This window comes from Salmo trutta, chromosome 15, assembly GCF_901001165.1.
Source record: "Salmo trutta chromosome 15, fSalTru1.1, whole genome shotgun sequence".
Taxonomy (NCBI): domain Eukaryota; kingdom Metazoa; phylum Chordata; class Actinopteri; order Salmoniformes; family Salmonidae; genus Salmo; species Salmo trutta.
The window spans coordinates 52,165,010-52,188,038 of record NC_042971.1 but is presented as its reverse complement, the minus strand read 5'-3'; the positions used below and the strand labels follow the sequence as shown (position 1 = coordinate 52,188,038).

Sequence of the window (23,029 nt, the reverse complement as noted above, 5' to 3'; positions counted from 1 at the left end):
ACATTTTGGTGGATCAGTGTGCGTGTGTGACTGTGTCACTGTTGGAGGCCATAAACAGAGAAAAAGAGAGCGGCCTACACCAGCTAACTTAACGCGTGACAGCACACACACACATCGGTCCCTTTTGTAGCCAGTGAAATGGACGCCATAAAAAACACAGCTACAATAGTGTCCAGTCTGAGCTGCCAGACTCTTTACACCTCCTCCACTGTTGTTAAGGACCTTTCTTTCTCTCCTTTTTCCAAGGTCTCTCTGCTTTTCTGAGGTAGTTTTAAACCATTGCTGTTTTGTTTGAGTCTCTTGTTGTATAGGGTGTCTGTCCTTTTTCCTGAGGTCAATTCATGTTGTTTTCAGACAGAGCTGCAGGGTGTCTGGTTGGGAAGAATCTCTTCTTCTCTGAGGTATACAGTCTGTATACAGTCTGCTACTGGCTTTAGTGGCGTAAAGGAAAACGTAAAGGAAAACGTAAAGGAAAACGTAAAGGAAAACCTAGACATTGAAGTTCAATAAAAAATGATCCTTATAGTTATTGAATAGTCCAATGAATTGTAGTCAGTAACCCCTTATATTTACATTTGAGTTATTTAGCAGACACTCTTATCCAGAGCGACTGGAGAGTGCATATATTTTTGTACTGGTCCCTGGGGGAATCGAACCCACAACCCTGGCATTGCAAGCAGCATGCTCTACCAACTGAGCCATATGGGAACCCCTTAGATTGTGGAAATGGCCAAATTGAAATGTTTCTAACATATGCATGACCATGATAGCAATTAAAAGAGAACACTTTGGACATTATGGGGAAATTATCAGACCAAAAGGTGAGGACACAACAGGTCACATGACACAAGACTGAATCCAAACATTACACTGTTGATTTGATGTGCATTTTACATGTACTGTACTTTTCACAGCATTTATTGATAATGAAATCTGAAAATACTCTGGATACATTCCGTAACATGATAAGAATATTTGGAGTAGGTGCAAGATGAGGGGAGAGAAACTATTAGAAGGGATTGAGTACGAGATCTAACTGGAGTCTCCAAGTGGTCACACTTCTTCCAACTGTGTACAGTTCCTACGTCATGTTAATGCACCTTTATGACTCAAGGAAAGAGCCTTCAATGATAAGGTGCTTTTTTGAGCTCTCTTAGCTTTGCCATTGAGGAACTGAAACAAACACACTTGTAGTCTTTTGTTTGGAACACAGCCTTGCGTCCCCAGAATCACACAATTACTGTTGCTGTTTACGCAATCCCAAAAAGTTCCATTATAAATCGCAATCTGTGTCAAGTGGGCATCATTTGAAAGCTTTATTCTACTGCCAATGTGGAGACCATAATGGTTGACACTGGAAATGGAAACACGTTTAGACTCATGGGTGTGTGGTTTGCTTGTATGACATCAAAGCGGTATTTATTATACTCCTCAACATCAGATCTGTCTGTTTGAGCTGTGTGCCAGTAGTTCCGACACCCATGTATACCCTACAAGACATGCCACGAGGACTCTTTACAGTCCCCAAGTCCAGAACATACTATGCGAGGCACACAGTGCTACATGGGGCCATGACTACATGGAACTCTATTCCACATCAAGTAACTGACGTAAGCAGTAAAATTACATTTAAAAAACAGATTAAAAAAAAACTTTATGGAACAGCGGGGACTGTGAAGCAAAACAAACATTGGCACAGATACATGCACGCACACACACAGGATAACATACTATACATACACATGGATTTAGTACTGTAGATATGTGGTAGTGGTGGAGTAGGGGCCTGAGGGCACACAGTGTGTTGTGAAATCTGTGAATGTATTGTAGTGTTTTAAAATGATATAAACTGCCTTCATTTTGCTGGACCCCAGGAAGAGTAGCTGCTGCTTTGGCAGGAACTAATGGGGATCCATAATAAATACAAATCTCATCTTTCAGAACACATCGACTCCTCATGATTTAAAGCATTGTCCTCACTCCGACAACAACAAATGTGCAAAAGTGGCCCAATTAGCAGGCGGGATGGGGGCATCTTCTTGTTGAGCGCAGTCCTCAAGTTCAGAACGACTGTCAGTCAAAACCAATAGAGCACTGTATAGCGCAGAACCTGAGCTCTGACACAACGTAGAGCATGTTACTGTACAGCCACTGCATTAGGCACTCATCAATGACAAAATCTGCCGTTTTCATCGCGTATACGGGATGACGGAAGCTCTGAGTTGAAAGGTTTAACTTGTCAGTTCGTGCACCTTGGTTTTACGGCACCACACGTAGCGACAGCGGCAGTGTTGTCAGATATAACCTTCTGTTAATTGGTGAGTGTGTGTTGGTACAGTGAGGAGACGCTCCATATGAGGAGACGTCTTCAGAGGGACACAGATTGGCCTACTTTACTCAAATCCTCATTGACCCAATTCAGAGCTTTGTGGAGCATCCTCCTCCACACACACACACACAGACACACGCCTCTCCACCCTACACCCTGTTCCCCCCTCATGCACTCCCTCTCACACCCTCCCCACACCTCTTGTTGCTGTCTACAGAGCATGTTCTATTCCTATTGGCTGTGTGGCAGAGATAAGGAATGGGAGGGTAGCTAGCCATTGTCTAATAACTACACAGTTAAAGGCGGTCTTTGTCACAGTGCTGTGAGAACCAGAATGGCCCCTCTAGCCAGCCGTCTCGACGGGCAACCAACTGGACAGCCTCTGGCATGACAGGGTCCTTACAGACCTCCCCATAGGGTGCCACTGCTCTCTCACAGGCCATGATGGGCTGACCCTTATTATGCCCCACTAAAAGCCCTTCTCAGTTTTCTATTTACTGGACCTATAGTTAATCATCCGTTGACTCCATTGTATGTGGAGTGATAACATTGATTCCTCTAATTCAGAGCAGCACCGCAGATATTGACATCAGCGAGATGCAAGACTTTGCTCTTACACAGTCTCACACAGCATCTGCGCATGTGCACGGGTTCGCTTTACGCTGTTCCAGGGTGGTAGTCACGGGACCAAAACAGAGAAGTCGAGCCTCGCGCTTCATTGCTCTTAGTTGTTGCGGAAATTGACCGACTATGCTGATTACTTTCTGAATCTACGTCATATCACAGTCTACCTTTTAAAATGGTAGTTAAGCCTAGTTGCCGTGGTAGGCAGTTAAGGGTTAATGCAGCTTTAGATAGTCTGTAGTGGTAGTTGAGGGTTAAGGCTGGTTGCCGTGCACTGCTAGGCAGTATTATGTTCTGTAATGGTAGTTAGTCTTTTTTTGTATTTTATTAGGATCCCCATTAGCTGTTGCAATAGCAGCAGCTACTCTCCTGGGGCCGGATTCACTAAACCTTCTTAACAACCTCTTAAGGATCCGCCACTTTTTAAATTTTTTTGCCTGAAATGACATACCCAAATCTAACTGCATGTAGCTCAGGCCCTGAAGCAAGGATATTCTTGGTACCATTTGAAAGGAAACACTTTGAAGTTCGTGGAAATGTGAAAGGAATGTAGGAGAATATAACACAATAGATCTGGTAAAAGATAATACAAAGAAAAAACCAACCGTTCTTTTGTAAAATATTTTGTACCGTCTTTGAAATGCAAGAGAGGCCATAATGTACTATTCCAGCCCAGGTGCAATATACATTCTGGCCACTAGATGGCAGCAGTGTATGTGAAAAGTTTTAGACTGATCAAATGAACTATTGCATTTCTGTTCAAAATGTTGTATCAAGACTGGCCAAATGTTCAAAATTGTGCACTCTCCTCAAACAATAGCATGGTATTCTTTCACTGTACTAGCTACTGTAAATTGGACAGTGCAGTTAGATTAACAAGAATTGAAGCTTTCTGCCAATAGCAGATATGTCTATATCCTGGGAAATTGTCTTGTTACTTGCAACCTCATGCTAATCGCATTAACCTACGTTAGCTCAACCGTCCCGTGGAAGGGACCCCGAAGAAGTTTTAAGAAGAAATTTCTTCTTAACTGCCATTTTTTCCTTAACTATAGACTTAAGAAGAAAGTTAAGCAAAGTTGCTATTCCTTAATAAAGTTATTGGAAATGTTCTTAAGGGTTTTCCTAAGTTTCTTCCTAAGAAAAAAGTGAAGAATAAGTAGGATTCTTGAAAATAATGCTTTAACTTTAGGACAGCTAAACTCTTGTCTTGAGATAAATGGATACTTTTGTAACCATGAACATTTTCTTGCGCTGCAGACACAGTTGGCTACCGGATATTTAAATACAGAAAGAATACAAATTATACACACATTATCTAGCTAGCTAGTAATTAACAATATATTACAGTATTCTAGAAGTGTTAAACAGCTAGCGCTATCTCATCAATTTGCAAAGAAGAACTTGGCTGACTTAGCTAATGACGTTAACGTTAGCTAATGTTGGCTATAATGTCTTTACACGTTAGCTAGTTAACGTAGCTAACTAACTTACTGGTCGCACAGTCCCTCTACCACCATCTCTATGATGGACGACACCTTCTCCTCCATCTGGTCCACATGAATGGTCTCTCAACTCCCTTCTTAGTAGCCGACTTGATGTCGAACCACTTTTTTTTTACGGCCATACCCCCGATGGCAGAGACCGACTCGGCCACTCTCGCCCGTCCTTTCTTTTTGGTCTCTGCAGTGACCCCGCAGTTATCAAGTCTCCCCAACATCAACCTTTTCCTGGCTGCTATTTCCTCCACCACGACTTCAATCTGTTTTTATGCATTTTTGATTTTGATATAGCTAGTCAGATGGCTATAATGTGTGAAAAATAACCACAAAAAAAGTGCCTTCCCTGTCACAGGCTTATTTATTGGTTTCAAGCACGTCACTATTGTCAATGCTACATAAGAAGATATTTGCGACGATCTTAAAGATATTTACAAATTCCTAAGAACATTTTGAGGAATTGCATTTACGAACTCTTATGAACTTCCTATTTTTCTCCTTAAGAAACTTCTTACGTTTTTTTCATAAGTAATGTTTCGTGAATCCGGCCCCTGGGGTCCATATGAAACTTGACATAATACAGAACATTTAATAGACGAGCTCAAGGACAGAACTACATAAAACATTTTTTAAAGGCACATGTAACCTACATATCAATGCATACACACAAACTATCTAGGTCAAATAGGGGAGAGGCGTTGTGCCGTGAGGTGTTGCTTTATCTGTTTTTTTTTAAACCAGGTTTGCTATTCACTTGAGCAATATGAGATGGAACAGAGTTCCATGCAATAATGGCTCTATATGATATTGTACACTTTCTTGAATTTGTTCTGGATTTGGGGACTTTGAAAAGACCCCTGGTGGCATGTCTGGTGGGTGGGTGTGTGTGTCAGAGCTGTGTGTTGACTATGCAAACATTTTGGGATTTTCAACACATCAATGTTTCTTATGAAAAGAAGTGATGCAGTCAGTCTGTCCTCAACTCTTAGCAAAGAGAGACTGGCATGCATAGTATTAATATCAGCCCCCTGATTTTACAAATCAAAATCAAATTTTATTGGTCACATACACGTGTTTAGCAGATGTTATTGTAGGTGGAGCGAAATGCTTGTGCTTCTAGCTCCGACAGTGCAATAATACCTAACAGTTTCACAACATATACCGTTGAAGTAGGAAGTTTACATACACCTTAGCCAAATACATTTAAACTCAGTTTTTCACAATTCCTGACATTTAATCATAGTAAAAATTCCCTGTCTTAGGTCAGTTAGGATCACCACTTTATTTTAAGAATGTGAAATGTCAGAATACTAGTAGAGAGTGATTTATTTCAGCTTTTATTTCTTTCATCACATTCCCAGTGGGTCCGAAGTTTACATACAGTCAATTAGTATTTTGTATCATTGCCTTTAAATTGTTTAACTTGGGTCAAACGTTTTGGGTAGCCTTCCACAAGCTTCCAACAATACATTTTGTGAATATTTGGCCCATTCCTCCTGACAGAGCTTGTGTAACTGAGTCAGGTTTGTAGGCCTCATTGCTCGCACATGCTTTTTCAGTTCTGCCCACATTTTCTATAGGATTGAGGTCAGAGGTTTGTGATGGCCACTCCAATACCTTGACTTTGTTGTCCTTAAGCCATTTTGTCACAACTTTGGAAGTATGCTTGGGGGTCATTGTCCATTTGGAAGACCCATTTGTGACCAAGCTTTAACTTCCTGACTGATGTCTTAAGATGTTGCTTCAATATATACACATAATATTCCTGCCTCATGATGCCATCTATTTTGTGAAGTGCACCAGTCCTTCCTGCAGCAAAGCACCCCCACAACATGATGCTGCCACCCCTGTGCTTCACGGTTGGGATGGTGTTCTTCGGCTTGCAAGCCTCCCCCTTTTTCCTCCAAACATAACGATGGTCATTATGGCCAAACAGTTCTATTTTTGTTTCATCAGACCAGAGGACATTTCTCCAAAACGTACGATCTTTGTCCCCATGTGCAGTTTCAAACCGTAGTCTGGCTTTTTTATGCCGGTTTTGGAGCAGTGGCTTTTTCCTTGCTGAGCGGCATTTAAGGTTATGTCGAATAGGACTCATTTTACTGTGGATATAGATACTTTGTACCTGTTTCCTCCAGCATCTTCACAAGGTCCTTTGCTATTGTTCTGGGATTGATTTGCACTTTTCGCACCCAAGTACGTTCATCTCTAGGAGACAGAACGCATCTTCTTCCCTGAGCGGTATGACAGCTGTGTGGTCCCATGGTGTTTATACTTGCGTACTATTGTTTGTACAGATGAACGTGGTACCTTCAGGGGTTTTGAAATTGCTCCCAGGAATGAACCAGACTTGTGGAGGTCTACAATTTTTTTTCTGGGGTCTTGTCTGATTTTCTTTTGATTTTCCCATGATGTCAAACAAATAGGCACTGAGTTTGAAGGTAGGCCTTGAAATACATCCACAGGTACACCTCCAATTGACTCAAATGATGTCAATTAGCCTATCAGAAGCTTCCAAAGCCATGACATAATTTTCTGGAATTTTCCAAGCTGTTTAAAGGCACAGTCAACTTAGTGTATGTGAACTTCTGACCCACTGGAATTGTGATTCGGTGAATTATAAGTGAAATAATCTGTCTCTAAACAATTTTTGGAAAAATGACTTTTGTCATGCTCAAATTAGATGTCCTAACCGACTTGCCAAAACAATAGTTTGTTAACAAGAAATTTGTGGGGTGGTTGAAAAACAAGTTTTAATGACTCCAACCTAAGTGTATGTAAACTTCCGACTTCAACTGTAATAGCACTGGAATGATCTAATTTACAGACATTATGCCACTTTGGAGAGGTTTAGGGACACTTGGAAACATCCCGAGACCACACCTGACACCGTTTACTAAAACATCTGCCCATTTCTAAACTCAGCAAAAAAAGAGATGCCCATTTTTCAGGACCCTGTCTTTCAAAGATAATTCGTAAAAATACAAATAACTTCACAGATCTTCATTGTAAAGGGTTTAAACACTGTTTCCAATGCTTGTTCATTGAACCATAAACAATTTATGAACATGCACCTGTGGAACGGTTGTTAAGACACTAACAGCTTACAGACGGTAAGCAATTAAGGTCATAGTTATGAAAACTTAAGACACTAAAGAGGCCTTTCTACTGACTCTGAAAAACACCAAAGAATGATGCCCAGGGTCCCTGCTCATCTGCATGAACGTGCCTTAGGCATGCTGCAAGGAGGCATGAGGACTGCAGATGTGGCCAGGGCAATGAATTGCAATGTCCGTACTGCGAGACGCCTAAGACAGCGCTACAGGGAGACAGGATGGACAGCTGATCGTCCTCGCAGTGGCAGACCACGTGTAACAACACCTGCACAGGGTCGGTACATCCGAACATCACACCTTCGGGACAGGTACAGGATGGCAACAACAACTGCCTGAGTTACACCAGGAATACACAATCCCTCCATCAGTGCTCAGACTGTCCACAATAGGCTGAGAGAGGCTGGACTGAGTGCTTGTAGGCCTGTTGTAAGGCAGGTCCTCACAAGACATCACCGGCAACAACAACACCTATGGTCACAAACCCACCTTCGCTGGACCAGGCAGGACTGGCAAAAAGTTCTCTTCACTGACGAGTCTCGGTTTTGTCTCACCAGGGCTGATGGTCAGATTTGTGTTTATCGTCGAAGGAATGAGCGTTACACCGAGGCCTGTACTCTGGAGCGGGATTGATTTGGAGGTGGAGGGTCCGTCATGGTCTGGGGCGGTGTGTCACAGCATCATCAGACTGAGCTTGTTGTCATTGCAGGCAATCTCAACACTGTGTGTTACAGGGAAGACATCCTCCTCCCTCATGTGGTACCCTTCCTGCAGGCTCATCCTGACATGACTTTCTAGCATGACAATGCCCCCAGCCATACTGCTCGTTCTGTGCGTGATTTCCTGCAAGACAGGAATGTCAGTGTTCTGTCATGGCCAGTGAAGAGCCTGGATCTCAATCCCATTGAGCACGTCTGGGACCTGTTGGATCGGAGGGTGAGGGCTAGGGCTGTTCCCCCCCAGAAATGTCTGGGAACTTGCAGGTGCCCTGGTGGAAGAGTGGGGTAACATCTCACAGCAAGAACAGGCAAATCTGGTGATGTCCATGAGGAGGAGATGCACTGCAGTACTTGATGCAGCTGTTGGCCACACCAGATACTGTTACTTTTGATTTTGACACCCCCCCCTTTGTTCAGGGACACATTATTCAATTTCTGTTAGTCACATGTCTGTGGAACTTGTTCAGTTTATGTCTCAGTTGTTGAATCTTGTTATGTTCATACAAATATTTACATATGGCAAGTTTGCTGAAATAAACTCAGTTGACAGTAAGAGGTTTCTTTTTTTGCTGAGTTTAGTTAGGTGTGTCAATCCCATTTCTATTTCCTGATATTGTTCACATGTTGTGGAAGCCATCTGATGTGTTTCCAGCTCTGGGCTTCAGTAATTCACTTTTAACTTGTCAGTCAAAAATAACTTTCAAAATAAAAAAAACAAAGAGTTGTTTTGTGTGTGCTTGATCTTGTGTTTTCTGAACTATGCAACTCTTATCGATCTTCTGATAATTTCCTCATAATCTCCCAGATATCATCTTTCCAAATATACCAAGTTTTGGCATGTCAGAATCATGTAATTACACATGAATAGCATTTACTTTTGGGTGTGTCTATTTAGGCAGCAATCTACATTTTGCTATTACATCTAAGAGGTTAAGGGTTAAGTCTGGTAGCCGCTCAGCGCTAGGCAGTATTATGGTCTGTAGTGGTAGTTAAGGGTTGTCTCGTTGTTTTGGTAAGTAAGGGTTAAGTCTGGTTGTCGTGCAGCGCTAGGCAGTATTATGGTCTGTAGTGGTAGTTAAGGGTTGTCTCGTTGTTTTGGTAAGTAAGGGTTAAGTCTGGTTGTCGTGCAGCGCTAAGCAGTATTATGCAAGCTACAGAGCAGAAGAGGGGAAGTGCATTACAGAATGCTGAGCTCAGGGCTCTGGCACGTCGCCAAATATCTCTACACACACACAGCTGAGGGCTTTCCAAGCTTCCCACCAGCCCAGCAGTCTCCTCCCCTGTTTTGGAATTCTCTCTGCCTCTCCCTTCTCTTTCTCCCTCCTCCCTCTCTCTCTTTCCCTTCCTCTTCTCTGACGTCAGTAGTTCAGCTGTGGGCCATGCATGACCTGGGTTGGGCCATATAATACAGGGGAGTGCCCTCAGTGTTAGTGTGTGTGTGAACTAGTACATTAGCAAGCAACTGCCAACCGGGGGATGTACTTACGCAAGCGTGTGTGTAAAAGGTGATCCCCTGTGTCGTTGTGTCAGCTGGTTGCTAGGAAGGAAATGGAGGAGTAAAAGGAGGGGGTTTTCCCTCTTTCTCTCGCCTATACCTCTCTCTTTGCTCGCTGCTTTTTTACATTTACATTTAAGTCATTTAGCAGACGCTCTCTTTGTCACTCACCCTCTCTCTCCCCCGTCTTCTGTTAGTCACGTCTGAGTGTGAGTTTCCTGTGTTTTGATTGAGCAAAAGCCTGTCGCGAAACGTGTGTGTGTGTGTGTGTGTGTGTGTGTGTGTGTGTGTGTGTGTGCTGTCTCCCAAACCTCCCCTGTGACAGTTATTGAATTCTTATAAAATCTATCTCAGACCAAAGGACTATTTGTCCCCTGCTTAAGCACAGATTTATTTTTTCATCCACACCGTTTCTGACAGGTGTAGAAAATCGAGCACACAGCCATTAATCTCCATAGACAAACATTGGCAGTAAAATGGCCTTACTGAAGAGCTCAGTGACTTTCAACGTGACACCGTCATAGGATGCCACCTTTCCAACAAGTCAGTTCATAAAATTTCTGCCCTGCTGGAGCTGCCCCGGTCAACTGTAAGTGCTGTTATTGTGAAGTGGAATTGTCTTGGAGCAACAACAGCTCAGCCGCGAAGTGGTAGGCCACACAAGCTCACAGAACGGGACAGCTGAAGCGTGTAGCGTGTAAAAAAAACAACTCACTACCGAGTTCCAAACTGTCTCTGGAAGCAACATCGGCACAAGAACTGTTCGTTGGGAGCTTCATGAAATGGGTTTCCGTGGCCAAGCAGCTGCACACAAGCCTAAGGTCACCAAATGCAATACCAAGTGTCAACTGGAGTGGTGTGAAGCTCGCCGCCTTTGGACTGTGGATCAGTGGAAATGCATTCTCTGGAGTGATGAATCGCACTTCACCGTCTGGCAGTCTGAAGGATGAATCTGGGATTGGCGGATGCCAGGAGAACGCTACCCGCACGAATGCATAGTGCCAACTGTAAAGTTTGGTGGAGGAGGAATAATGGCCTGGGGCTGTTTTTCATGGTTCAGGCTAGGCCCCTTAGTGCCAGTGAAGGGAAATCTCAACTCTACATCAAACAATGACATCCTAGACGATTCTGTGCTTCCAACTTTCTGGCCCAACTTTGGGGAAGGCCCTTTCCTGTTTCAACAAAGCAATGACCCCATGCACAAAGTGAGGTCCATACTGGAATGGTTTGTCATGATCGGTGTGGAAGAACTTGACTGGCCCGCACAGACCTCTGACCTCAACCCCATCGAACACATTTGGGATTAATTGGAACGCCGACTGCGAGCCAGGCCTAATCGCCCAACATCAGTGCCCGACCTCACTAATGCTCTTGTGGCTGAGCGGAAGTAAGTCCCTGCAGCAATGTTCCAACATCTAGTGGAAAGCCTTCCCAGAAAAGTGGAGGCTGTTATAGCAGCAAAGGGGGACCAACTCCATATTAATGCCCATAATAATGTTCGACAAGCAGGTGTCCACATACTTTTGGTTATGTTGTGTAGATACACCATTTCAGCCCATCAATATCAGGCTCACAGAGGATTCTCAGTAGATAGTCAGGAAAAGTAGCAATGTGATAGATTAGCATATCATAGTGGGGAGAACCTGATCCAGAGCCTCCAGTACCGGGTAGCAGAAGCTCTCCTCCTTGTGTCTATGTGTGTGTACTTTGAGAAAGCCCAAAATAAAATGGATACCTTTGTTTGGACTTCCCCTTTCTCCTCAAGCCAAAAGACTGCTAAATAGTTAGTCGGGTAGCTATTTCAGGGACTGAGTGGCGCAGCAATGTAAGGCACTGCATCGCAGTGCCAGAGGTGTCACTACAGACCCGGGTTCGATCCCGGGCTGTATCACAACCAGCCATGATTGGTGGTCCCATAGAGCAGCGCACAATTGGCCCAGCGTCGTCCGGGTTAGGGGAGGGCTTGGCCAGAGCAGGCTGTCATTGTAAATAAGAATTTGTTCTTAACTGACTTGCCTAGTTAAATAAAGATTCAATAAAATAAACATATTTAACTATCTGCATTGCCCCCCCCCCCTCCCCCTTTGCACTAACTCTTCTGACTCATCATATACGCTGCTGCTACTGTATATTATCTATAATGTTGCCTAGTCACTTTACCCCTACCTGATGTGTACATACAGTATCTACCTCGGTTACCTCGTACCCCTGCACATTGACTCGGTACTGGTACCCCGTGTAGAGCCAAGTTATCGTTGCTCATTGTGTTTTTTCCCCCTTGTGTTATTATCTTTCAGATTTTCTCTGTTGTTTACGAAAAAGGAGGTTTAAATACAGTGGAGGGAACACAGCTGTAGCAGTAAAGAGCCTGTACATTATGTGAATTTGTTATTTTACTGTTGGGGCTATGATTTTCTTATTTTGTGCAGATCTGTGATGTCAAGAGAAGGAAACCTGAATTCAGACTTTGAGCAGGATGTTTTTGAGAAGAGATGTACTCAGTAAATGTAGCCTACTTGCTTATCAGTTTGCACAATATCATCCCTTTTTAAATCCTCTCTAACATGGCCGTTTAGAGCTAACTGATCTGATCCCAGGCCCAACCAGACAGGATATATGGCTGCCATTTTGAGGGCCTCTCAGTGATGTCTGTATTACGCCTGTGGTTTTCAGAGGCCTGCTACGTTATCGGCAGGAAAGGGCTTCCTCCCAGACATTTTCCCACAAGTCCTGGCTGTCGGTGTGGATTTCAGAGGCCTGCTACGTTATCGGCAGGAAAGGGCTTCCTCCCAGACATTTTCCCAAAAGTCCTGGCTGTTGGTGTGGTTAGCGGGGGGGGGGAAACTAATGAGTGACCTCTTAGCCAGAGAATGTCATGTTTACAGAAAATAGGTGTGTGGGTGGGGGGATCGTGCGTGAGTGACGGCTGAACTCTGTTGCATTAGGAGGGCATCACTCGTCACACGAGGGACTCTAGAGATCAGCAGTTTGACAATTTCCCCAGAGAGAGAAAGAAGAGAGAGATGTTCCCCTCTCTTCGCTTCAGGGACTGCTCTTTCTCTTCCCCCCTTACCATTATAATCTGACTAGTAGCTAGCTGGTACAGTGGGTCTTCTGCACGTATAGGATGCTGAGCCACACACCCACAGGTTAATGACAACAACATGAATGCCATTGGGGTGTTCAAATATTCCGAACATGACTTTGTTACGCACTTCTGTGTTAATCTATTAGGCTACATGAATACAATTTGATTGACTTCTTGATTGATTGACTGACTGATCGTCTAAAGGTTCTCCTCTTGTCTTTCTCAGGGTTCCACCTCAGCGGAACGGTAACAGAACCGGCCACGCCGTCGGAATCCGAGCTCATCTGCAGCGTGAGTGTCAGCTTCGACCGCTGCAAGATCACCGCGGTCACGTGCAGCTGTGGCAACAAGGACATCTTCTACTGCGCGCACGTGGTAGCGCTGGCCCTGTACCGCGTACGGAAGCCCGAGCAGGTCAAACTGCACCTGCCCATCTCAGAGACTCTGTTCCAGATGAACAGAGACCAGCTGCAGAAGTTTGTTCAGTACCTGATAACAGTACACCACACGGAGGTGCTGCCCACTGCTCAGAAACTAGCTGATGAGATTCTGTCTACCAACTCTGAGATCAACCAGGTCCATGGTGAGTGGGGTTGGTTGGGTGTGGGTGTGGGTGTGGGTGTGTGTGTGTGTGTGTGTGTGTGTGTGTGTGTGTGTGTGTGTGTGTGTGTGTGTGTGTTTCGGAATAGATTTCCCCCTTGCTGATATGATTGGCTGGCTCCAGTGAATCCCTACCGGATATGATTGCAAACTTGACTTTCATTGAAATGAAGCTGCAGCAATGTGGTGCTTTCAGAGCAGGGCAGGGAAGAGAAAAAGAAAGATGTAATTGTAACCAAAAAATGACCTAAATTAACACATTATTTTAGTAAAAAGACAGGTGCTGCTGATAATACTGCAATCGTCAAGGCAGAGATCATGTACACTATGTGGACACCTGCTCGTTGAACATCTCATTCCCAAATCATGGGCATTAATATGCATTTGGTCCCCCCTTTGCTGCTATAACAGCTTGTACTCTTCTGGGAAGGGTTTCCACTAGATGTTGGAACATTACTGCAGGGACTTGCTTCCGTTCAGCCACAAGCATTAGTGAGGTTGGGCACTGATGTTGGGTGATTAGGCCTGGCTCGCAGTCGGCAATCCAATTCATCCCAAAGGTGTTTGATGGGGTTGATGTCAGGGCTCTGTGCAGGCCAATCGAGTTCAGGAAAGGGCCTTCCCCAAACTGTTGCCACAAAGTTGGAAGCACAGAATTGTCTAGAATTGCAGACCAGTATTCCTCCTCCACCAAACTTTACAGTTGGCAATATGCATTCGGGCAGGTAGCGTTCTCCTGGCATCTGCCAAACCCAGATTTGTCCGTTGGACTGCCAGATGATTAAGCGTGATTCATCACTCCAGAGAACGTGTTTCCACTGCTCCAGAGTCCAATGGTGGCGAGCTTTACACCACTCCAGCTGACGCTTTGCATTGCGAATGGTGATAGTAGGCTTGTGTGTGGCTGCTTGGCCATGGAAACCCATTCCGTGAAGCTCCCGACAAACAGTTCTTGCGCTGATGTTGTTTCCAGAGGCAGTTTGTAATTTGGTAGTGGGTGTAGCAGCCAAGGACAGACGATTTTTCGATTCTTCAGCACTTTTGTATTTCTAGTCCCGTGTGGCTCAGTTGGTAGAGTGTGGTGCTTGCAAAGCCAGGGTTGTGGGTTCGATTCCCATGGGGGAATTCCCCAAAGTATGAAAATGTATGCACTCACTACTGTAAGTTGCTTGTCTGCTAAAATGTTAAAAATGTAAATATATATAGTGTGTGTGTAGCCCATGTATCTGATGCTCTCTGGACTCTTTTTGGCCAGACAGCATCAGATACATGACCTACATATAGTAAGACAGAGGGGCACTGTTTCGCTAGCTTGGAGGCTTTCTCTGGTGAGATGGTTTCAGCCACTTGATGTGATGATACTTTACTTAAGCTGGTGTCATATGAGGGCTATTTTCATCTTGTTTGGTTTTTGTTTGTCTGAGAGAGCCCAATGCTTTTGCTGAGACATGGAAAATCATTCAATCTAAATAATGAGCTGTGTGTGTGAGACTAACCTCTCTCTGTCTCCATGTGTGTAGGGGCCCCAGACCCCACGGCAGGAGCCAGTGTAGATGATGAGAACTGTTGGCACCTGGATGAGGAGCAGGTCCAGGAGCAGGTGAAACTCTTCCTCTCACAGGGAGGATACCATGGATCTGGGAAACAACTCAACCTGCTGTTCAGCAAGGTAACACACACACACACACACACACACACACACACACACACACACACACACACACACACACACACACACACACACACACACACACACACACAGCCCTTGTCTCTTTGCTGACCTCTCTCCCCCCCGCTCTCTCCCCCTCTCCCTCCCTCTCTCCTCTAGGTGAGAGAGATGTTGAAGATGCGCGACTCCAACGGTGCCAGGATGTTAACGCTGATCACAGAACAGTTTATGGGCGACCCTCGTCTGGCACTGTGGAGACAACAGGGAACCACCATGACCGACAAATACAGACAGCTGTGGGATGAGCTAGGTAAGAGGCAACGCACACACACACACACACACACACACACACACACACACACACACAAGGACCGACATCACTTGGAAGAACTAGGCGCTGAAGAGAATACACATGCACACATATGAGTGTCGCTGTGAACCTGGTACTGTTTGATTCTGTGTTAGTCAGTGGTGTTAGACCTACAGTGCCTTCAGAATGTATTCATACACCTTGACTTACTCCACATTTAGTTGTGTTACAGTCTGAATTCAAAAGTGATTTAAATAAATAAAAAATTGCACCCATCTACACACACTCTCCCATAATGACAAAGTGAAAACATGTTCTTAGAAATTAGTGCACATTTATTGAAAATTAAATGTAGAAATATCTCATTTACATACAGTAAGTATACACACCCCTAAGTCAATACTTTGTAGAAGCACCTTTGGCAGCGATTACAGCGGTGAGTCGTCTTGGGTATGTCTGTATCAGCTTTGCTGGGTTCTACTAAGCTAACATATGGAATTGTTTTAAGATTGTAATTTAGCTATTTGATTTAGAGTTTTAGGACCCCTTTTAGGTATAAAAAAAAATGTATACATACAATTATTTGATGAAACATTGAATTTGGCCTTACTGCTATTGTCCCATAGAAACTCATTGAATAACAGATTCATACGTGTGTAAAAAATATCAAAAGATAGTTTGTTTTAAAGTGTGTGTCCTATATCTGAGACATATAAGAAAGATCAGGATGTTTTAGTAATTTTTTTTTTACTCATATTTAACAAACAAAAAATGGCACTTAACTGCTTCCATATACAGTACCAGCCAAACGCTTGGACACACATACTCAATCAAGGGTTTTTCTTTATCTTTACTATTTTCTACATTGTAGAATAATAGTGAAGACATCAAAACTATGAAATAACACATATGGAATCATGTAGTAAGCAAAAAAAGTGTAAAACAAATCAAAATAGATTTTCGATTCTTCAAAGTAGCCAAGTGGCATTCTCTCATCCAGCTTTACCTGGATGCTTTTCCAACAGTATTGAAGTTCCCACATATGCTGAGCACTTGTTGGACTGCAGAGTGAAGGAAAAGCAGCCAACTCGTCCCAAACCGTCTCAATTGGGTTGAGGTCGGGTGATTGTGGAGGCCAGGTCATCTGACACAGCACTCCATCACTCTCCTTGTTGGTCAAATAGCTCTTACACATCCTGGATGTGTTGGGTCATTGTCTTGTTGAAAAACAAATGATAGTCCCACTAATGCCAAACCAGATAGATGGCGTATTACTGCAGAATGCTGTGGTGGCCAGGCTGGTTAAGTGTGACTTGAATTCTAAATAAGTAACAGACTGTCACCAGCAAAGCACCCCACACCATCACACCTCACCCTCCATACCTCACGGTGGGAATCACAGATGCGAGATCATCAGAGATCATCTGTTCACCTACTCTGCGTTTCACAAAGACACGGCGATTGGAACCAAAAATCTCAAATTTGGACTCATCAGACCAAAAGACAGATTTCCACCGGTCAAATGTCCATTGCTCGTGTTTCATGGCCCAAGCAAGTCTCTTCTTCTTATTGGTGTCCTTTATTAGTGGTTTCTTTGCAGCACTTCGACCATGAAGGCCTGATTCACACAGTCTCCTCTGAATATTTGAGGATGAGATGTGTCTGTTACTTGAACTCTGTGAAGTATTTATTTGGGCTGCAATCTGAGGTGCAGTTAACTCTAATGAACTTATCCTCTGCAGCAGAGTTAACTCTGGGTCTTCCTTTCCTGTGGCGATCCTCACGAGAGCCAGTTTCATCGTAGTGCTTGCTGGTTTTTGTGACTGCACTTGAAGGAACTTTCAAAGTTCTTGACATTTTCCAGATTACTTAAAGACATGAAGGTCAGTCAATGATAGACTGTCATTTCTCTTTGCTTATTTTGAGTTGTTCTTGCCATAATGTGGACTTGGTCTTTTACCAAATAGGGCTATCTTCTGTATACCACCCCTACCTTTTCACAACACAACTGATTGGCTCAAGCTCATTAAGTTGGAAAGAACTTCCAAAAATGAACTTTTAACAAGATACACCTGTTAATTGAAATGTATTCCAGGTGACTACCTCATAAAGCTGGTTGAGACAATGCCAAGAGTGTTTAAAGCTGTCATCAAGACAAAGGGTGGCTTCTTGAAGAATCTCAAATATAAAATATATTTTTTTATTTTAACACTTTTTTGGTTACTACATGATTCCATATGTGTTATTTCATAGTTTTGATGTCTTCACTATTCTTCTACAACGTAGAAAATAGTAAAGATATAAATAAAAAAAACTTGATTGAGTATGTGTGTCCAAACTTTTGACTGGTACTGTATATTTTTCAAATTGGTACTGGGCTACCTTCAGACGAGTCTTGTGGGTGTCCTAGAGCAAAACAATATTAGTGTGTTGCCCAAACTGTTCGGACACTACAGACGCAGATCGGTGGTACCGACTTCAGACGCGTTCCGTGACGCCATTGGCAGACTTGGGGGATTGAGACGCAGCCCATGCAATAGAAATGACATCTCTAGTTTAAACAGATCAATTTTAATGGGGATGTTTTTATTATACTATTTAGATTTCCACGGAGGCGCGGACATCGACTCTAGGGGGTGAAGTTGGATGGGGAGCGTGGTGAACAGCAAGCTTGAAGTCTTTCCACATATTTTTCATCGGTATTCAAGTCTGGGCTTTGGCTGGGCCACCCAATGACTTTCACATTCTAGTTCTGAAAACATTCCAGCATTGCTTTGGCTGTATGCTTGGGGTCATTGTCTTGTTGGAACGTAAATCTTTGCGCCAGTCTAAGGTTGTTTGCACTCTGGAGCAGGTTCTCATCAAGGATTTGCCTGTATTTGGCTCCATTCATTGTTCCCTCTATCCTTACAAGTCTCCCAGTCCCTGCCGCTGAAAAGCATCCCCATAGCATGATGGTGTGATGCGCTGTGCCTGGTTTTCTCCAGACATAGCACTTTGCATTCAGGCCAAAGAGAAACATTTTCATCTCATCAGACCACAGAATCTTTTGCCTGAGTCTTTCATTTGCCTTTTTATAAACTCCAGGTGTGCTGTCATGTGCCTTTTTTTATAAACTCCAGGTGTGCTGTCATGTGCCTTTTTTTATAAACTCCAGGTGTGCTGTCATGTGCCTTTTTTTATAAATTACAGGTGTGCTGTCATGTGCCTTTTTTTATAAACTCCAGGTGTGCTGTCATGTGCCTTTTTTTATAAACTCCAGGTGTGCTGTCATGTGCCTTTTTTTATAAACTACAGGTGTGCTGTCATGTGCCTTTTTATAAACTACAGGTGTGCTGTCATGTGCCTTTTCTATAAACTACAGGTGTGCTGTCATGTGCCTTTTCTATAAACTACAGGTGTGCTGTCATGTGCCTTTTCTATAAACTACAGGTGTGCTGTCATGTGCCTTTTTTATAAACTACAGGTGTGCTGTCATGTGCCTTTTATAAACTACAGGTGTGCTGTCATGTGCCTTTTATAAACTACAGGTGTGCTGTCATGTGCCTCTTTTTAATAAACTACAGGTGTGCTGTCATGTGCCATTTTTTATAAACTACAGGTGTGCTGTCATGTGCCATTTTTTATAAACTACAGGTGTGCTGTCATGTGCCTTTTTTATAAACTACAGGTGTGCTGTCGTGCCTTTTTATAAACTACAGGTGTGCTGTCGTGCCTTTTTTTAAATAAACTACAAGCGTGCTGTCATGTACCTTTTTATAAACTACAGGTGTGCTGTCGTGCCTTTTTTATAAACTACAGGTGTGCTGTTGTGCCTTTTTTATAAACTACAGGTGTGCTGTCGTGCCTTTTTTATAAACTACAGGTGTGCTGTCATGTGCCTTTTTTATAAACTACAGGTGTGCTGTCGTGCCTTTTTTATAAACTACAGGTGTGCTGTCATGTGCCTTTTATAAACTACAGGTGTGCTGTCATGTGCCTTTTCTATAAACTACAGGTGTGCTGTCATGTGCCTTTTTTTATAAACTACAGGTGTGCTGTCATGTGCCTTTTTATAAACTACAGGTGTGCTGTCATGTGCCTTTTTTATAAATTACAGGTGTGCTGTCATGTGCCTTTTTTATAAACTACAGGTGTGCTGTCATGTGCCTTTTCTATAAATTACAGGTGTGCTGTCATGTGCCTTTTTTATAAACTACAGGTGTGCTGTCATGTGCCTTTTTTTATAAACTACAGGTGTGCTGTCATGTGCCTTTTTTAAATAAACTACAGGAGTGCTGTCATGTGCCTTTTTTTAAATAAACTACAGGTGTGCTGTCATGTGCCTTTTTATAAACTACAGGTGTGCTGTCATGTGCCTTTTTTATAAACTACAGGTGTGCTGTCATGTGCCTTTTTTATAAACTACAGGTGTGCTGTCATGTGCCTTTTTTTATAAACTACAGGTGTGCTGTCATGTGCCTTTTTTATAAACTACAGGTGTGCTGTCATGTGCCTTTTTTATAAACTACAGGTGTGCTGTCATGTGCCTTTTTTATAAACTACAGGTGTGCTGTCATGTGCCTTTTTATAAACTACAGGTGTGCTGTCATGTGCCTTTTTTAAAATAAACTACAGGTGTTCTGTCATGTGCCTTTTTTTAAATAAACTACAAGCGTGCTGTCATGTGCCTTTTTATAAACTACAGGTGTGCTGTCATGTGCCTTTTTAAAAAATAAATTCCAGGTGTGCTGTCATGTGCCTTTTTTATAAACTACAGGTGTGCTGTCGTGCCTTTTTTATAAACTACAGGCGTGCTGTCATGTGCCTTTTTATAAACTACAGGTGTGCTGTCATGTGCCTTTTTTTATAAACTACAGGTGTGCTGTCATGTGCCTTTTTATAAACTCCAGGTGTGCTGTCATGTGCCTTTTTTTATAAACTACAGGCGTGCTGTCATGTGCCTTTTTATAAACTACAGGTGTGCTGTCATGTGCCTTTTTATAAACTACAGGTGTGCTGTCATGTGCCTTTTTATAAACTACAGGCGTGCTGTCATGTGCCTTTTTATAAACTACAGGCGTGCTGTCATGTGCCTTTTTATAAACTACAGGCGTGCTGTCATGTGCCTTTTTATAAACTACAGGTGTGCTGTCATGTGCCTTTTTTATAAACTACAGGTGTGCTGTCATGTGCCTTTTTTTATAAACTACAGGTGTGCTGTCGTGCCTTTTTTTATAAACTCCAGGCGTGCTGTCATGTGCCTTTTTATAAACTACAGGTGTGCTGTCATGTGCCTTTTATAAACTACAGGTGTGCTGTCATGTGCCTTTTTTTTATAAACTACAGGTGTGCTGTCATGTGCCTTTTTTTATAAACTACTAAACTGTGATGTGCCTTTTTGTCAGAAGTGTAATCCGTCTGGCCACTCTCCCATAAAGGCCAGATTGGTGTGCTGCAGAGACGGTTGTTCTCCCATCTCAGCCAAGGAACTTTTTAGTTCTGTCAGTGGTCATTGGGTGCAAAAAAATCTAAACATTTTCCCACTTTTGTCATTTCGAGGTATTGTGTGTAGATGGTGAGAAAAAAATTGCCTGAAGGCACTATCTCTCTGCACATTGTAATATGACGACTGATTGCATGATGGGTAGTGTTTGGCATGTACCAGGAGTGTATTGTCAGTCTGTTATGTATTTGTAGGGTGTGAGCTAGGTGTTTTGTGAAATATGCTTTTTACAACCTAAAATGGGTTCTGATATTGTGAGCTGGGTATTTTGCTCTCTCTCGTTTGCTCTCTCTCTTTCTGTCTCCCTCTATTTTTCTTTCTTTCTCTCTTTCCCTCTTTTGACAGAACAGATGAAATGTGGGCTGAATGCTCAAATTAGACCCATCCAAGGAAATAAAGGGGGGTGAGAGCGAGGGGGTGAAGTGTGATGGCGTGTGTTTGTGTGCTTGTGTGTGTGTGTGTGTGTGTGTGTGTGTGTGTGTGTGTGTGTGTGTGTGTGTGGATTTCTGTGTGAGTGTGTGTCAGGAGATAAATCCATCTTGCTGAGCCCAATGTTGTTTTAATGAATGTGTGTGTTGGATCGTTTGGAGTCTGAGACGCTGGTTCTCATCTGGCTTAGGTTGGAGAGGAGGGAGAAATAGAAGCCATGATTTCTCACTGCGGACGTGTGTGTGGGTGCCAGCCAGCTAAAGGAGACCACTGGATATACAGTGTAGAATGTGTTTCTGTAGTCCCTCTCTTTTCCTTTCCTCTTGTCATAATGAACCACAGCTGAAGTAGCTGTGTGTGAATACTGAACTGTACACTGTCCATATTCACGATAAGCAGGAAGGCTTTAGGAATTATTCCTTGTTAGTGTCTAATCGGGGGGGAGTTTAGATAGACCCTAGTCTAGTAACCAGATCCAGTAGAACTCAGCCCTAGTCTAGCAACAACATCCAATAGTAACCTGCCCAAGCAACATCCCATAACCACAACCCTGTTGTCATGGTAGTTGATTGTTGGAAGTGTATCCCCCCTTTCTTTGTCTGTTTTAGTTTCTTTCTCTCTTTATGTTCTAAGGGTAGTTCACATCTTATTTCTGGATAATTTGAATGCATAATCATTTTTAATGTTTTGGAGATTCTTCCTGCTTGATGGATGCACATTTTCCTCTTCCCTTTGTCTTCTTTCCTTCTCTCCCTTTCTGCAATCTTGCCTCCTCTTCATTCTTTCTCTTAATTTTCTTCATTCCCTACCTTTCCTTCCCATCTCATCCATTCTCTGTTTTCTCCCCTCTCCTCTCTTCTTTCTGTTGTCCTTGATGCCGTGCAAACAAAGACAGAGAATAAAGTGACTCCTCCCCCCTTCCTTCCCTCCTTCCCATCTCATCCCCCTCTCCTCCTGTTCTCTAGCTTCACCTCTCTCTCCTCGTGTCTCATTCTGTCATCTGTCCTCTTTTTCTGTTCATTTTTCATAATTGTCACTGTTTTTCCCTGTTTTTTTCCTGCATACTTATTTCTGATGCCTTCGGTTTACTCTCTAAATCTCTCTTCTTTCCTCTGCCTCTATCCTTCCCTCACTCCCTTCATCCATAACCCATCTCCCTTTCAGCTTATGCTTCAGGTAATCAAAGTGTGTGTGGCAGGCTTGTGTTTATTGAAAAGATAAACACAAGGTCCAAAACCTTTTAATGGCATCTATTTTTCCCTTTTCACAGAATCAAATGACATGATTCAAGGATGAATAATAATGACAGAAACATCCTTTGTGTGTGTAGGCACCCTGTGGATGTGTATTGTGCTGAACCCCCACTGTAAGTCGGAGCAGAAGTGTGTGTGGCTGAGACAGCTTAGACGGTGGAACAGCGTCGATGTGTGTCCATGGGAGGACGGAAACCATGGCAACGAACTACCCAACCTCACACACGCACTACCGCACGGCAACCCAGGTGAGAAAACGCACACGTAGACAGACAAACATGCACACATCTCACACACACCTGACCAACACACTGCCTCAGGGCGCCCCTGCCACCCAGGTGGGACAACCACACTGCGTGTGCGAGAAAAGCTTCCTTCTTTTCATCATGTTCTCTCTGTTGATCCCTCGCTCGGTC

At 43.3% G+C, this 23,029-nt stretch overlaps 1 protein-coding gene across 1 annotated transcript in view; it reads left to right on the top strand.

The window, feature by feature from the left end:
* Window positions 1-23,029, top strand: part of LOC115149308 (zinc finger SWIM domain-containing protein 6-like) — a 57,384-nt gene that overhangs the window by 14,837 nt on the left and 19,518 nt on the right. Inside the window, exons 2-5 of the mRNA XM_029692061.1 lie at window positions 13,094-13,450; window positions 14,988-15,136; window positions 15,296-15,446; window positions 22,691-22,861. Coding sequence (XP_029547921.1) covers window positions 13,094-13,450; window positions 14,988-15,136; window positions 15,296-15,446; window positions 22,691-22,861 — 828 coding nt within the window. The remainder of the gene's footprint in view (window positions 1-13,093; window positions 13,451-14,987; window positions 15,137-15,295; window positions 15,447-22,690; window positions 22,862-23,029) is intronic.